The sequence below is a fragment of the Macrobrachium nipponense genome, chromosome 1, assembly GCF_015104395.2.
Source record: "Macrobrachium nipponense isolate FS-2020 chromosome 1, ASM1510439v2, whole genome shotgun sequence".
NCBI classification, from domain to species: domain Eukaryota; kingdom Metazoa; phylum Arthropoda; class Malacostraca; order Decapoda; family Palaemonidae; genus Macrobrachium; species Macrobrachium nipponense.
Window position 1 is genome coordinate 156,630,329 of NC_087200.1, and position 17,835 is coordinate 156,648,163.

General features: G+C 36.3%; 1 protein-coding gene across 1 annotated transcript in view; it reads left to right on the forward strand.

Annotated features, from left to right (window-relative positions):
• The window catches only part of LOC135219776 (basement membrane-specific heparan sulfate proteoglycan core protein-like), a gene marked incomplete in the record, with an annotated part of 1,285,796 nt that overhangs the window by 1,198,961 nt on the left and 69,000 nt on the right, over positions 1-17,835 (forward strand). The window contains 5 exon segments of the mRNA XM_064256828.1: positions 2,875-3,092; positions 3,498-3,651; positions 6,974-7,167; positions 8,195-8,359; positions 15,898-16,092. Of these exon segments, the coding sequence (XP_064112898.1) occupies positions 2,875-3,092; positions 3,498-3,651; positions 6,974-7,167; positions 8,195-8,359; positions 15,898-16,092 (926 nt within the window).

The following is a 17,835-nucleotide window of genomic DNA, read 5'->3' on the forward strand; positions in this document are numbered from 1 at the left end:
GATTTTTCCATTGAATATTTAAGAAAAAGCGTCGTAACCTCGGAACGTCGTAAGCCGGAACCGTCGTAACCCGGGGACCGCCTGTATATATATATATATATATATATATATATATATATATATATATATATATATATATATATATATATATATACTAGTACCCCCATATTCACAGGGGATGCGTACCAGACCCCTCCGTGAATAGTTAGAACCCATGAATGTCTGGAAACCCTATAAAAATGCTAAAAACCGCCTATTTTGTTAGTTAAAACTCAAGAAAAACCCATGAAAAATGTTCATACTTTTTTTTTTTTACATTTACATTTTTACATTTTTTTTACATTTACAATATAGTTTAATGATAACAATATTAGAGAAAATAAATAAAAGTATAAAGTGTTTAATATAAAATTTAGCTTTCAATATAACATTTAGCATAAAAGATGTATAAAATCGTACGTAATCACAGTGACGTCACGCCCAGCTGACTTGAAACTGAATAAGGGAGCGTTGATATATTGAGAGAAGGAGAAGAGTGAGCTAAAATATTACTGCATGTATATAAAAGCAATAACAATTCACATAAAAAGACAATTTCCCACTAAATTTAACTTAATGGTAAAATATGAAAACAATCAAATGCAATACAGAAAAAGAAAAAAAAGCCTTAATTAAGGCAGTGTTCGGTGCGTCAAGTAAGACTGTCTTGTTGAACAATATTAACAAAATAGTATATGAAAGAACAAAGCTTTTCACTATAAAATTTAGCACAAATGATAATAAAATCATTCTTCATTGCTAACTTTAGGTAGAGGGAGGGAGCATTTATATTTTTGAGGAATGATGAATGAATGATTATAAGTTATGGTGCGTCGTGGTATTGTTGAGGAGAGAAGAGAATAAAATCTTTACTATAATATGCTTGTAAAAGCAGTACCAATTCACATAAAAAATAAATTGTTATTTCACAATAAATTCAACATAATAAGCAAATGCAATACAATAAACAAAGCTTGCTCGAGTCAGTGTTCAGTGCGCTTTTATTTTTGTTACGGGAGAGTACCAATCTAGTGACAATTGCTTTTTACAATGTGTTACTACTGTAAAAGTAACTCGGCTCTGTAATGAACAAACTGGCTCTGCTTTCAGCTTCTGCGTGCCTTCGATTGTTTGTTGAAACGGCTTCCTTGTGAAAAGTTATTTTATCTCTCTTTCCTTTTCTTGCATTCTTGACTTATTACTTATTTGTTTGCAAAATCCTCATGCTTGTTTTAAAAGTCTGCTGTTTGCTAATATTAAGTTGATGTGTTGTAGCATAATCTCTTTCGTGCACTTAAATCCAAGTGTAAATGTGCTGATTACTCTCTCTCTCTCTCTCTCTCTCTCTCTCTCTCTGACATAATTGGATACACACACTATCGATCCCTATGATTATCTTTGTACCTAATATGTGAATAAAATTGATTTTGTAATCAACTTTGCATACCGCAACCAATTTGGTTTGCCAAAAGAGTTCCCGTCTCTCCTCCCTCCATCCCCCAGCTGGCCGGCGCCATTTTTACCAAGCAGTTCGGAAATCGTACACAGAAAAAATAAAATTGAGAAAATTTTACTTTACATAACTTACTGTTTCATTACTTTACACTCTTGATTTAACTTTTAAACACATTAATAATAGAAGAAAATGTGAAAAGGGGGACTTTTTGGGTTGGCTGAAATGAATTATCCTGATTCCCTGTATTTCTTATGGGGATATTTGTTTCATATTTCGAACAAATCATACTTCGAACAGCCTTCTGGAATGGATTAAGTTCGAAGTACGAGGTACTACTTAGTGTACTTTATTTAACACATTCAACCTATGTTCTCGAGCTAGCCTAACGATAAGTCAGCTACTTAATTTTTCTCAGAGTCTGCAGAATATTATCAGTGACTTTCATCTATTTAAGAAAATTAGCTCTAACCATCTAACCATTCACTAGCAGTGAGGGAAGGACAGAAACCTTTTCTAGCGTAGATAAACTTTTATACTTGCACTTCTTACGTCTAGCATCTTCTGATCTCATGGATGGCATATCGAATGGGTAAATATACACACTATATAGGTACATATATAGACCATATATATCCATGTATAAGATGACTTTTATGCCTGATATTTATGGGCTATCTGGTTCGATCTAACATAACTAATGTATACATAATGTATTTAAATTGTGATGCTCAGCTTCTGTCTGTCTCTTTCTTTTCACATAGGTAGCAGCTTTAGTTTCAGTTTAACATTTTAAGTAGGGAGAATATGGCATTGGTCAATTTTCACAGTTTTCTTTAATGCAAAGAAAGAAATGCCTTGTCTGAACTTGAATACCATTGCCTTTGATAGAAAACTTCATCTTATTGTTTTGATTATAAAGTAATCATAAGAAAAAATTATAGGGGAAAAAGTCTGTAAGAGAATCACTGAGCAACAACAGACACAATAGACAAGAGAAGAGCTCAAACACCTTACAAAAAGCAGACATAAAAGGAGAATTATCAGTACTCCTTTATGGTACTAAAGTAAGCTTGTATTAAATGGAAAGGTGAGAGGATGCTGTCTGACCTCACCTAAAGAGGTCCTCGTCCTTACCATGGTGATCAGTGACTACTGTTGTGATGCCACTGCAATTAGAATGAAAAAATTCTCTTGTAACAAGATGTTATTAGGAAATGTGTTTGCAGTCACCCATAATGAAATGAAATGTGTAAGACTAATAATAAAGCAACAATTTGGCCCTTATATGAAAACTAAAATTTTCTATTTGCTGTTATAACTTGAATTGTATATTTTGATACATTTATTTTCAGGAGTTTAGTATGTCACTATCATTTCAGGTACTATGATTGTGGATGATGGAGTTCCAGTTACAGGTCGCAGTGAAGGACGCTTCCTTGGTCTTGATTTAGTTGAGAACATGTATTTAGGATCAGTACCAGATTTTAGCAAAGTACAAAAACAAAGTGGGTTTAACACAGGATTTAGAGGTTGTATAAGTCGTTTGGTGATTGGCAAGACTGTTACAGTTGACCTGATGCGAGATGCTAAGTCCAAGGTACAGTGTAAAAATGCATGTTTATTCATGCTCAAATGTGCTTAATTATAAAGTTGTGAATATAATTCATGTATAATTTGTGCTGATAATTAAGACCAAACAATTTCTGTCATTGTATTATTGATTATCTTATCAAACAGATGTCATAGTTGAATATCAGACTGCAAATGAATAAACCCTCTAGTATTAACTGAGTAGTAAATCCATTTGGTAGAAAAAGCTGTAAATCCATTTTTCCTTGTTGATTGTATTTTGATAAAACCTTACTTAATTTATTGTACACTGCCTTACTTTATACAGAAATAAGGGAATTCAAGTTTTCACTTAAGATGGCAATGTTTTCACTGAAATTTTGAGATATTATATGTAGATGTTAAGCAGAAAATAAATGGAAATTATTTATAGGTTGATGTTGGGGCATGTGAGACTTGTGCTGGAAATCCTTGCAAGAATAGTGGTGTTTGTCAAGAGGCTTACACTGAAACTGGTCATAAGTGTATTTGTCCAGCTGGCTTCTCAGGAGGTCTCTGTGAAAATACTGGTGAAGCATGTTATCCAGGTAAGGAACTTGTTTTTTTGAAAAGTGATTACTGTATTTCATTTTGTGGACATGGTCTTTTAAATTCAATGTGCTCTTCTCATGTGTAACCTGCCCCTAAGAGAGTTCAGATTTTTGTAATAGTACCAGGATGAAACATGACAATTATGAGATAGTGCATTTTCATTTGATTATAAGTAACCTTCATAGTGTATTTTCTTTTGTTTTCAGTAAAGAGTTTTTTAGAACATTCTTCAACTTAGTAAATTCATAAATCTCTAATAACCTTTTTCATAAATTAAAATTTTATGTTAAAGTAGAATAGCTGAAAATATGCTTAGCCAAATATTTATAATTTATTATAAAAGCAGGAGCATGTAGAGCAGTTACATTTTGTGAGATAAAGTACCTGCATGTAAATTATAACTATTAAAGCATACTACTGCATTATTAGTACATTATAAGGCATGAACTTAAGTTCTTAACCACTTATCATGTAATGAAAGTATCCGTATGATATTGTCACGCTAATCAGAAATGTCAAAAAAAGTTTTAAAATGTGCAAGATAAATCATAATGATTATCATTTGTAAATAAAGAATACAAATTAGCAAATGCATAGGCTGTTATATCTAGTTGAGAAAAGTATTAGAAAAGAGGTATGTTGATGAGGGAAGTGAGGCTGTTTTCAGTTGTATCAGTTTCCCTACCTTCCATGTAAAGGATTTACCCACACTGTTATCGCAAGATGAAAAACAGCCCTTAAAGGACCAATAGTAATTGACCAACGAAGGACCAGCCAGAATAGATGGAGTAGCTTTCATTAAGCCCAAGGAAACTAGAATGAGAAAACGTGCATGTGAATTAAACAATGTTGGTTGTCTATTTAAACTGAAAAATAAATTTCAGTATTTTCTGTAAAATTGCACTTATCGCTAGACAGTCCGGGCTAATTTACACTAATGGATACACCCATGACTGGGCTAAATTTAAGGATGGCCAATTAAAAAAAAAACATCAATGGAAAGAGGAAGATATGTATATTCACATGGCATAAGAAAAAAAATTCTAAATGAAATGTATGTACTTTCCACGGGGAGTTGTAAGTGAATATTTCCCACCCCTTGCGGGCCTCTTTTCCCTATGACAGTCATAAAAAATACACTAATTTTACAAAGTTATAAGCGTTATTTCTAATATTTTTTTTTTATTTTTTTTCTCAAGTTCAAATTACAGCTCAAACAATATCATAAAAGATAGGAAATAAAGCCGGGAACAAATTCCTAGCATATTTATTGTAAAATATATATGACACAACCTTGGATAGGAAATTCTGACTAGTACATTCCTCCTTCCTACCTGGAGCAAGACTGAAGGCAGCTCTGCTCACTCACACTCTGATCAGGTGATCTGAAGCATTACCAATAGTGATAAATGGAACGAGGAACATTTTTCCTGTAAAATTCGTTCAAACTGTATGGCACCAAATCTTGATCGTATATATAAGATACCCGTCCACTGCCTTGGGGCTATATGTGATCGTATATATACGATACCCATACTGTGTGGGTTAAAATAGGACATGCATGGCTCAGTGTAGTGACTCAAATTATACAAAAAAATTTTCTTGAAAGACCAAAGGATTTCATTTGATTTATGAATTTTTCAGTCGTATAAACTGTCACTGGAACTAAATTTTATTTTTTTGTAAAACGTCAAAGAATTATATGATTAAAGAATGGAAAATAGATGTCAGTAATGCACTTTCCAACCTAGACCCATGATTTTCAAACATTGATATCCTCCAACTTATTCGCAAGGCTGTAGGGCATAACAAATGTTCCCCCTAACTCCAGGGTATGCCAGCTCATATATACTTCTGATCTCCTCTTACAAATAAATAAATCTTTGTTATTTTGCTTTTTTTTTTGTAAAACCCCTCTTAGGGTTGCATATTCTGTTCTTGGAAAGTTAATTAGTCATCCGATAACTAATCTCCCGTAAACTTTTTCTGAGATGCCCCTTTATGCATTAATAATCAACTCATACATTACTGATAGTGAGAAGCCATCTACCATAAGTACTGTATGGCAACAGACTTGGAAATCCTTTCTATACTGTTATATTTACATGCACAGCCCTTATTTCTTGAGATATGTAGTAGTACTGTTCTACTTTCTTAGCCATGTTAAAAAATTCTATTACAGTTTTATTACCTAGAAATTTTGCCTTGGTTGTATAGTTAATTCATAGTTTTTTTTAAACCAATACTCAATAGTCCTGTCAAATTCTTGGTTTCTACTTATCCAAGTCATGTAGTGGAATGGAGCACTTATTCCATAAGCATTAGCAATGATAAACATGATTATAGACAGCCTCATATATGCCTGCCCTTTAGGACTGCTTTACCTTTCTGGCAAAAGTTAGATCTAGGTTTTTTTATGAATTAACTTACTTTTTCCCATCATTAAAACTTCAGATTAACATTTACCTTTCTGTTTGGAGAATGGCTAATTTTTTTTTTAGTATCTTATTATTTTGTTGTCTTTACTGGATTGGATCAAAAGGTAGTTCCTCAAGTTCATAACCTTGTCATCATACCTTCTGTAGACCATTTTCTCTTTTTCAAGAGTAATCTTACTGTGTATTATTGTATGGTAATATTTTTACCACTTTTTATGAACTGAACAAAGGATTTTCTATACCTCTCAGATGCCTGTGAGGTACAAACTTGGACACTACATTCTGTATTTGCTCTGGAAATTGTTCAGTAATGGCATCTCTCCCTTTACTGTTGGCCAAACATCTTTCAAGGATCACGTCCAATCTTTTCCTTCCCCTATCATTTTTTTTCTTATTTTTAGGTTTGCAGTAAATGAAAGGCATGAATGTCCTCTTTTATATATAAGAAGAAAATCTATTTGCATGTCAGCATATCATTTTAATTTGTGAAGACATGCCTATGAAAAGAGTTTTAGAGGACACTTTAATAATTCAGTTCACAGTATAATTCATAATTTTTCTCTTTTGGATAATAGTAATTTGGATAATTGGTTGTTTATTGTCACTGCTGATTGAAACCAGAGTTTCACAACTTTTTCCATACTAATTCTAGTTAAGTCAGTGTAAGTATGAGTTGAATCTCATCCTTAATACTTGGAGCCATATGAGTGATGATGTGAAGTAATCAGTCTGAATAATTATGATTTAAAATTATTTTGAATAAATAAGATTATACTGTATGATTATAAGATTAATTTTATCTTTATGAAGGAGCAGTCTGTCAGAGACTTGGCTTAGTAGTCTCTTTACTTATTTTTATAAACTTTTTTTTTTTTGACAGGTGTTTGTGGAACTGGTAGATGTGTCAACAAACCAGGTGGCTTTGAATGTTTCTGTCCATTTGGTAAGGTTGGGGAACGCTGTGAGAGAGACATCACAATAGTTGAACCTGCTTTTGGTGATGGAGCTTACATTGCTTATCCTACACCTAAAGCCTTGAGGCGCTTCTCAGTGGACATGAACTTTAAGCCAGAAGTGAGTTTTTTACCAAGGCTGCATATTATGCACAATTTTTTCAGTTTCAAATCAGTGCTGTAATATTAAGAGGAAAAAGATAATGACAAAGGCCAAAATTGCCAGGTTGGCTAATCTTTGATTACATGGAAGAAAAGTTTATGATAGTGAATAGAATTTTGCAGTCATATGCTTTTAGTATTATAGGAAATGGTAGATGTCTTTGATATGGTACATTTCGTTTGTATACTAATTTAACTATCTTGGAAAACTTTCTCATTTTGTTTTAAATTCTAGCATTGACGTTATATATGTGCAGTTTGAGTTAATTTTCTCTTTTCTTCAGTGGTAAATATTTTTTATGTGCAAAATGTGGTACTTCAAATCTTGAAGCATGTTTAAGAAGTATAATTTTACTTTCTCCTTCAATACATCTAGGTTTGGTGGAACATATTCAAACTTTTCTTTACCCAAATAAAAAAGAATATTCTCAGGTTTTGTCAAAAATAAATTTTATTTTTTACATATTTACATGTTATTAGGACCCAAAGGGGAGATTTTCTTCTGTGAGCATAACATTGGCAACATTCAAACTTTGTCATACATCTTCCTTTTACTTACATGAGATTCACTTGGAAAGATTTAAAGCTATTGTCATTAAGATGGATGTTATCCTAACATGAGTAAAATTATTGTTTTTATTTTGCCATAGGTATATTGCAAATTCAAGCACTGCCCATTGTTTTAAATGCTATATACATAATTTAATTGTATTTGATGGCATAGTCCTGTCCTAAAACTTGACAACATTTTAGACCTTGCATTAGAAATTTATACAGCTTATCAAATGTGAATTTACATTTATGTTGATGGAATAGTAATGCAAGATCAAGAACTAATTGGTGATTTGTGCTTGTTTTTTTTAAACAGTGATTTAACATAACAGTTAAATGTAAAGGGCAAACAACTTCAGAAATGAAAATGTTCCCATGAAAGTTTGCTTGTATATTTTCAAATTTGTCATTGATAAGAGAATATTTATACACAGAGTCTAGAGGATGGTGTTCTGATGTACTGTGCTCAAAGGGAGAGTGGTGAAGGAGATTTTACCTCTTTAGCAATCCGTAATAAACGTCTTGAATTCCGGTTCAATACTGGTAGTGGCACTGCACTTATACAAAGTGATCCTCTACAGCAAGATCAGTGGGTTGAAGTAAGTAGTTTATCACATTAACATGTACATTATGAATTCCTCAGCACTCTACATAGCTGTAGTGCTATATACTAAGCTGTTGTGTGAATATTTGTAATACTGTAGTTATATATGCTGTTTTACAGAAATATTCATTGACAGTCTTCAAACATATAGTTATTTCTAATACTTGGAATGTTTGTTCATGCAGAAATACAAACCGTTTCCTTTTATAATAGTAGAATATCCATCAGTACAAGCTTGTGGAAGCAATTCCAAGTCCCCTCCCTGCTCGGTGTGTGTTGGACTGAATGAGTGGTTTGACACTTATTTCTGCTTGGTGTGTTGGACTGAATGAGTGGCTTGCTACTCTTATTTCTGTTTGGTGTGTTGGACTGAATGAGTAGCTGGTCAGTCTTTATTTATGCTTGGTGTGTTTGACTAAATGAGTGGCTTGCCATTTATTTCTGCTTGGTGTGTTGGACTGAATGAGTGGCTTGCCACTCTTATTTCTTTGCATTTGCATTGGATTCTTTGTTGTCTGTACTCTGTTAGTCTTTTATGTACTTCACCTGGGCTTGTCTCTATTTCTAAATGGACTTAGGCACTTCATATTCCCCTTATTGGTAAACCAGCACAAATATTCCTCTTGTTGTAGGGATGAAGATTGTATGACCTCTTCCCTCTTATGTATGTGCAGTGGTCTTCTTCCCAATGAGAGGAAGGTTGGTGGTGTAGCAAGAGGTGGAAGGAAGAGAGGTGTTATCCAGCTTCTGATGTTGCTGGACCACCCCAGCTCTTTCCTTCCAACCCTAATATAACAAACCCTTTCATTTCATCTTAACAGGAAACATAAGGTTTTATGGTGCTTGTTCAATTTTTCATAATTGGGTTTTACCCTCTGTAGGGTTTTAGCACTGTTGTCTGGTTATTGGTGGCTTAGGCTAACTGCCAAGACCGCCTCATAAAATACAAACATAATGAATATGCATCTTTTCTTTGGCTATTTTAAAAAGTTATGCTTTACTTCGCTGTATCCAATAATATTGCATGTAGTCTTATATTACTATTGTAGTACAAAATACAAACAAACCAATCATGTTTTGGTTTGGAAAAATTTGCTGAGAGCGTAGGTAAGATTATTTTGCCGTGTTTAACTCAATTCAGAGCAATTTTCTTGCTTCTATTTAGCGTAAAATAATGTCTAGAAACTATTGTTATGAGACAAGGTTATTTTTCATTGTATGTAGAAAAATGACTTAAATACGTCTTGTTGTGAATTAGATTGTTATATTTTTCATTGGGAGCATGTTCTTTCTGTAAAATATTAACAGATTCCATTTGCTATTTTCATCCTATTTCATAATGATACAAAATTTATGTATTTGTCTTTTATCAGCGCGAAAACAACAGTAATGTGTTTTTTCATGGCCAGTATTTTTTATTAAAATACTTTTTTCTCCACTATTATTTGTGGTCGAGTTTCATCCCTGTTGCTGATGCCCGATAATTTATAGTCAATAGCTACAACTGCAGCTTAAATTTAGCTAACTGCAGTAATTTTTTGCTATCATACATGGCTGAAATGGAAGCAAAACATTGTTATTGTCAGATTTGGTACCGTTCGGTTGTTGTAGCAAAACAACTGTTATCGTTCAGTTGTTTATGGCTGTATTGTTGAGCTACGATTATAACATTAATAACGATACTTTTACCATTCTCTTTAGCTTTTTTTTACCTTATTTAACTAGAAAATATGATAAATAAATAGATGGAGGAAATGTTAGATGTTAGCAGTCTGAAAAAGGTGACTCTCTCTCTCTCTCTCTCTCTCTCTCTCTCTCTCTCTCTCTCTCTCTCTCTCTCTCTCTCTCTCTCTCTTTTTATACTAGGCCCAGATTTACCAGTAAGTTCATAGAATCTAACATTAACAATTTGTAGAACTACCATGCAGACCATAGTAAATGATTAGGAAATTAAAATTCCACATTTTCATTAAAGAATTATTACATATTAGGGCAAAATATCTGACCGTGACACTGTCTAAAGCATTGTTAACAAATGACACTGTCTAAAGCATTGTTAACAAATTTAGGGCACCGTAAGGTGGATTGTGACACCCATAGACTTTTTGAATTTCCGTTAGCGGCAATTTTCAGTTAGCGTCAGGCCCCCAGGACCGAAACCCCTGTCGTTAACCAGGGGCTGCCTGTATTTCAGCATCTTCCATTCTAGACCAGCCCTTTTATGTGAAAGATAAGGCATTCCAGAGTAAATGGAAGAAACTTTCTTCATCTTAACTTCCTCCTCCTTCATTGTTGTTATCTTCAAGATTGTCTTTTTCTCTTTCTCATCCCCAGACTTACTTCTGTGCTAACAGGGAGGAAGAAGAAAAGGTGATTCTAAGACCTCCTGAAAGAAATCCAAAAGGACTTCTCCTTTGTGCTCATCCTCGTTGCAGGTTTACAGAAGTGCTAAATCACTGGCATGTGATCTTTGTACCTCTGGCAAGCCTGTTGCCTCCATGCATGTCCACTTGGAGGAGAGACTATATACTCCCTTGCTTTCACTCCATGCACCCTTCGGTTCCTTCTGGGGAGGGTCTCCACTTCCCACTTGCTTTTCCCATACTGTATATGTAGACAAGTTGCATTTTGGAGCTCAACCATACCATTTTTATTGGTTGCTGCCTCTTCCTCTGCCTCTGCCCTTGATAGGCCTTCTAATTGTTGCTTTTTTTCCTACAAGAGGATCATTGGACCTTGTGAAAAAGATTTTCTTGCTGTTGTTGTTGTCCTTTCATGAGGTGTCATCCCTTCTGAACACCTACCTGTCTTTAAGGAAAAACCTTTTGGGGTGACTGAAGGCTTACCTTTTTAAGTGAGCCCTTTTGGGTTGGGAAAGGCAAAATTTTAGGTTCTTGTTTCCTAAATTCACCTTTTTGCCAAAAGAGAGTATGTACTCTGTACAGTTCTGTTGGTGGGCTTGCTCATTAATTTTTTAACCACAACAGACTCCTCAAACAGGCCCTTACAGAAGGGGTTATTATTAATTGATTTAGTTACATTGGGAAGTGACTAGTTAGAGCCTTCCAATGTTTCTATTCGCACTTCTATGCACCACTCTTAAAAGTCATAGAATGCTTGCCATAGGGCTCTCATAAGACTTTTGGCAACAACAGCAACAATTATTTTGGAACATTTTGGAAGCCTTTTGATGGCAACTTCCAGCAAGGTGGTAAGAGGTTATAATATTTAAGAGATGGGTCCTATTTCTAAACCTCTAATGACTTAAGTTATTCTATTAGAATCTATAACAAATATGGAAACTGTATGAGGAACTACAGAGGTGTCACCTATTAATAACTTAACACTGACTAGCTTCTATTAACAACTTGCTTTATGTCACTACAGGGCTGCCATTATGTAAGACCCTCAGTTCAAGTGTTCTGTATCAAATTGCCCAGTTCACTTTTTGCCAGTGGGTATGGCCCATACAAAATGCCATGAGTATAGCTTTGTAAAAAAATAGTGAAAACTTGCTTGTTTGACATATATGTACAAAATTTGTAGTATGGTACTGGCAGCAAGTTTTAAGGATGAAACTGCTCATTTTAAGTTATCCCAGTGATTCCTAGGGTTCAGTAAGGGTTAGGGAAGGGGAAATGGTCTTTCCAGCAAAACTCCAGCAGCAGATATTTAACCCATGTTCTCAGATCAAGATTTATGTTTGGGCAAAAACATAGTAACATCAGTCCCCACTGCCTCCCAGGTTAACCACACGGAGAAAGTAGAGGAATTTTTACATGGGGAAGACCTTACTATGGAATGTGAAGTGGGTGTTGCCACTGAAATTACCCTGCTGGACCCAGATGGATCAGGGACACAAATTTCAGCATTGATAGCTGCAAAGGTGGATAGAATTCCTTGAGAAGGTTTCTCCTAGGTCTAGGTGGTTGGTATAACCATAAGTTTCAGATTTGAATGTATAAGCGCCTCAGTGGCATGGTTGGTTTGGTGTTTGCTTCTCACCTCGGTGGTCGCGGGTTTGATTCTCGGCCATTGAGGAGTGAGAGATGTGAATTTCTGGTGATAGAAGTTCACTCTCGACGTGGTTCGGAAGTCACGTAAAGCCGTTGGTCCCGTTGCTGAATAACCACTGGTTCCATGCAACATAAAAACACCATACAAACAAACAAACAGATTTGAATATATTACATTTATAATATTTTGTGTGGATTTTCAAGGCCATATGCGTCTCTCATGGATCAATTTCTAACTGTTTTATTTGAAACATTGCAACATGTTTGGAAAGTACAAGATGATCCCCAGAAAGAACTGTAGCCAAGTTTGTCAGATTTTCATTCCACAGACTTTCTGTGCCTCAGTCAAAACTAGTATTGGGAGCTGAAAAGTATACTGGGTGTTCTAGCAGCATTCAAATTCCCTTTCTTTTCATGAGGAATGCTGCTTTTTCCTGGTTATTATACTAAAGTATAGTGTTCCACCATTTACTACTAATTCATCCAGTAGCCTGTCATGCTGTTTGTTGCTCTACCGATGTTTCACCATGTTGTTGACTTCTTGTCGCCTTTCTACAGGTGTTATATAACTTAACTCAATTCTTTCATGCTCCTGATGGTTTCTCTGGTTTTGTTAATAGTGTTCCACAATTCTATTGACTGTTATGCTTTTTACCTGGTCTTCAGTGTTTTACTGCTGTTTTTCCTTTCTATTTGCCATTTGTGTGGTTGTTCTTTCGGTTCTAATAACTGCTCTACTGGATTCTGCCTGTTTTTGTTGCACCATCCTTCTACTGGTGTTTCATCAGCCTGCTTGCAATTCTTGGTATACCTACACTTCTTTGCCAGTGTAATGGTATTTCATTATTTCTATAATGCCAATGTATGCAATTATATCATTATTATTATTATTATTACTATAAAGTTGATTGAGACTATGGAGTCACTTTTCTGGACTCTCGGGGCTTGTTTATAGGTAAAAATTGTATAAAGGCATATTGAAGAAGTTGGGGACTTAGGTTGGAAAAGACCAAGCAAAGTTAAGGAAGATTGATACGTAGAAGTATACTGTAACTTGGGTAAAAAAAACTTTGTACAGTATACTCATATGGTTTGACAAGCAATGATCACTGTAGGCGGTACCCCTGTATGATGCCAGTGACATTTCACTGGCTGTTCTTAGGTGCTCACCATTCTAGTGACTTCTGCTATGTTTGCTTGACTGTGTTCAGACATTCTCCCTGAGCTTTCATAAGGTCTCATAAAGGCTAGCCTATACTACCATTAGTCCCTTTTTTCTAGCTATTGCCATTCGTAAGCTATCTAGTCATGCCCTTTCCTGGTTGTTTCCATCATTCTAAGATGTGATCATTGCCCCAAACCTGACATCTTCTAAATACCTAGCTTTATCAGCGGTCATCTTCCGATTCTGCTTTTTTATGTTTTTAATTGGAAGTCTCGGATCCAACCTCATCTCTCTCTTAGCCTGCCACCTTGGTGGCCACAAGTTCGATTTTCAGGCATTCCATTGAAGGGTTACAGATGTGTATTTCTGGTGATAGAAGTTCACTCCCGACTTGGTTCGGAAGTCATGTAAAGCCGTTGGTCCCGTTGCTGAATAACCACTGGTTCCATGCAAAATAAAAACACCATACAAACAAACAAACCAACCTCATCTCAAGATTCAGATGTACATAGTACATGGTTCAGAATTTTTTATATATGCCAACCTAACCATCCAAGTAATGAACCCCGTTTTCGCACAGTCACCTTTTCCATCCATTCTCCAAACACATTAGGCTAGTAAAATTTCATATACTGTATTACTGATGCTACAGTTTTAAGTGTACTACAGTTATTTAGCAATGCTAATACTGTACAAATAATATTAAATGCAAAGTAGAGTAGTGGGCTATATGTTTACACTTTAATGCAGACTGCAAACATTCATTGTTGTTTTTGTGGATAAGTAGTTACTTGCAGCTGTGAAGTACAGCAATTACTAACAAATAGTGATTCAGGAAATGACAGTTATTGTTTGTTGCCTTCTATATACAAAATAGCTAACCAACCTGGTGAAGCCTGGGAAAACTGAATAACACCCAATAATCTCTCTATCTCTCTCTATGGAGGAGTTATGGGAGTTCCATTTGACAACGTCCTAGAGAGAGAGAGAGAGAGAGAGAGAGAGAGAGAGAGAGAGAGAGAAAGTTTCGTGTTTTGTGTTGCTATTGAGATTGTTTAGTATGTATTTGTGTTATGGTTTTCTGTAAGAGAGAGAGAGAGAGAGAGAGAGAGAGAGAGAAACATAATTGGTGGATGGATGGTTAACGATTGAGTTGGCTGTTGGTGAGTTCTGGGTTGTCTGCTTGTGCTGTTGGAGTTAGAGTTCTGTGTTTTGGAGTCAGTCTTAGGTCAGAGCCTGTGATAATTAGTAGTGTTGGCAACAGTCTATGAAGAGTGTTGAAGGCATTGAAAGTAAGTTAAGTTGTGTGTTATTGATTTGTTGTTTAGTTGTTGTTAAGTTTGGTATTGTTTGCTTTGGAGTTGTTGTGCCTGTGTTGTTGGATATATTGTGCTTGTAAGTTCCTGTTGGGTTATTTGTGAGTTGTTATGGTTGAGGGTTGTTGTTGTTGTTGTTGTTGGGGAGCTGTAGTGGTTTCTTGGTGTGGTTGTGAGTTGTTGAGGGTTGTTGTTTGTGAGCTGTTGTGATTTCTTGGTGTTGTTGGTGGGTGTGTGTGTTGGCTTGTTGTGTTGTTGGTGATTGTTTGTGCAGTGGTCTTTTGTTGTGGTTGTATTCCTTGTTTGTTGTTGTGTTGAGTTGTGGTTGTGCTCCTTGTTTGTTTGCTGTGTTGTTGAGTTGTGGTTGTGTTCCTTGTTTGTTGTTTTGTTGTTGAGTTGTGGGGTTGTGGTCCTTAGATGTTGTGCTGTTGATGTGTTGTTGGGTTGTGGGGTTGTGGTTCTTGGTTGTTGTCTTTGTTGTTGGTGGTGTCTCAGCAACCTCAACCAGCGGACAGCACAGCATAGCCCTTAGTGTCTGGAGTTGGGTGAGTACATGTGTTTGTGTTTTTGTTCTGTGTGTAGGTAGGTCAATAGTCCTGTGTGTATTCCGTAGTGTAAAGAGGAAAGTGTGACTGACTGAGGGTGAGTTTGGCAGCTGGATTGGTTAAGTTTATGTGGGGGGGATTTTGCCCACTTGTTTTTTGAGCTTGTTATCCTGCCACATCTCTCTCTCTCTTCTTTTATTTTTATGTTCTCTTATTTTGTACAAAAGAGTAAGGCTAAACAGTATAATAATGGAATGGTTTGTGTTTAAAATTTTTTAGGCCAGAGATATTTGCTTTTTACAAGTATTGACATTCATACAGTACATATTTGACATGAAGGAGCACTGAATATGTTCATGGAGCATACCATGATTGTTAACAGAAATGTTGTTATATGTGTTTTGTACACAGATGTAACATGATTCATGTTGCACACAGATTGATTAATAATGTACTTGGCTAAAGAATGATTTGCTGGGACTCTTCATCAGGTACGTGCAAATAGAACAGACCGTCTTGGCTCAATGTCAATCAATGGTGGACAGATGCAAAATACTGAATCTCCTGGAACGAACCGAGGCTTAAATTTAGTCACCCCACTCTTCATTGGGGGTGTTGATAATTCTCGAATTGAAGTATCTCCTGAAGTAGCAGTCAACCAAGGCTTCCATGGATGTGTTAAAGAGGTAAGTTGAATATACTGAAGATTCATTTGTATGTACAGTAATACCATTTAAGCAGGTTTTGCAGGAGACTTTGGTGTTCAGTATTGCATTCTTGATTTAGGTATTGGTGCACTTACAAAAACAATTGATGATAAAATTTTGTTTAATGCTTTTCATTTACATTTTGTAATTATCTTCTACTAAATTTTCCAGGGGAATTTGTGCACAGATTATCAGATAATTTCAAGCTAACTTAAATATCATGCTATTCATGCTTTCACCATTTTTTCGAAGCTGATATTTTCCATTAACTTTTATTGCCTTATTACCCATAACCCCTCATTTAACTAAATTCCTTGGTGATATAGATAGATGGTTTGAGTAAAAAAGGTATATTTTTATAAAAGTAACTTACCAAGTAATTACTTAGCTAACGATTAGCCTTGCACAGCATCCTAAAATTTAAAAATTCGTGCGCAAGTAACTGTTGCTATTTGTGGGTGACAGGTCCCGCCCACTGCAGTGGGAACTCACGAGCGACATTGGCTGATAGCGACATTCTTCTTTATGCCACACAGCCGACAAGACGTCATCTAACACTTCATAAGTTCATGTTCTCCGCTTTCTTGTTGCTCTGAAGTCGGTGATGTACCCGCCTTAGTTGGAGTTTTTGCGTCTGTTGCATTATTTTGGTTGGCTTTACCATCTTTAGTTTTGTTCTCGTCTCTTAGATTAGAGTATTAGTATGTTGACTCTAGTGCTTCCAGTCTTCGCTAATGAGGTGCAGCAAGTGCAGAGGTCAGGTGTGTACAAGAGAGCTTACATGTGATGAGTGTAAGGAGTGGGATGATAGTAGGTGGAAGTTTTTAGTGTCCCACCTCAATAGGTTAGAGAAAAGTAGCATTAGGAAGGTGGCTGCTAGAACCGAAAGTAGGGCCTCTGTTAGTAGGGACTCTTCCCCTAGGCCTAAGACAGACTCTGGTCTGCCTCTTCCATCTACTCCTGGAAATAATCTTTCACGTATCCTCAGCCCTCCTCCTTTCCCTCCTCCCACACCAGTGCTCAGCTCCCATGCTTCCGAACCCGATGCCATTGCCAGTCTCAAGTCTAGGATTAATAACAAATTTGATGTTAAGTTTAATCTCTTTCTAAGTTCCTTTGCGGAGTTGGGGGCGTCCCTCAGGGGTCTCATGGACAAGGTTGAAAAAGTGAGTAGTGATAAAGAGCAAAGTGAAGTGTCAGTGGAGGAAGTGGTTGCCCGTCCCATCGGTTCTCCTAGACAAAGGTCACTGTCCTGCTCCCCTGCTACTGGGAGAAGACATACCGGAGGTCAAAGGGAGGCTGATGGGGTTTGCCCACGGGCTACCCCCCCCTCTGTTGGTCCTCTTGTTAAGTCACAGGATGCAACCGACTGCTGTTGGAAAGGCGTATCCGTGGATGTGCGCTGCTTGTCATCAAGTTCCGACTCGGAGTCTGATCTTGGGCATCTTAGACGCTACGGTAACACCTCTAGGCCTTTGAAGAGGCATGACCGGGATGCAGTTCCCGAGTCCCCAGTGCCAATCAAATGGCACAAGGACTCTTATGACACCCTTCCTTCGTGTAGCTATGGGATTGAACCTTTAGTGTTTGCACCTGTGCAGTTACCTTCACACCCGTGGGACTCTCCTGTACTACTGTCTCCTAGGGACTAAAAATGTCAGAAGTCCCATATTAAGCACTCGTCACCCAAATGTCTGGATGGACATGCTTCCACTCCCGAGG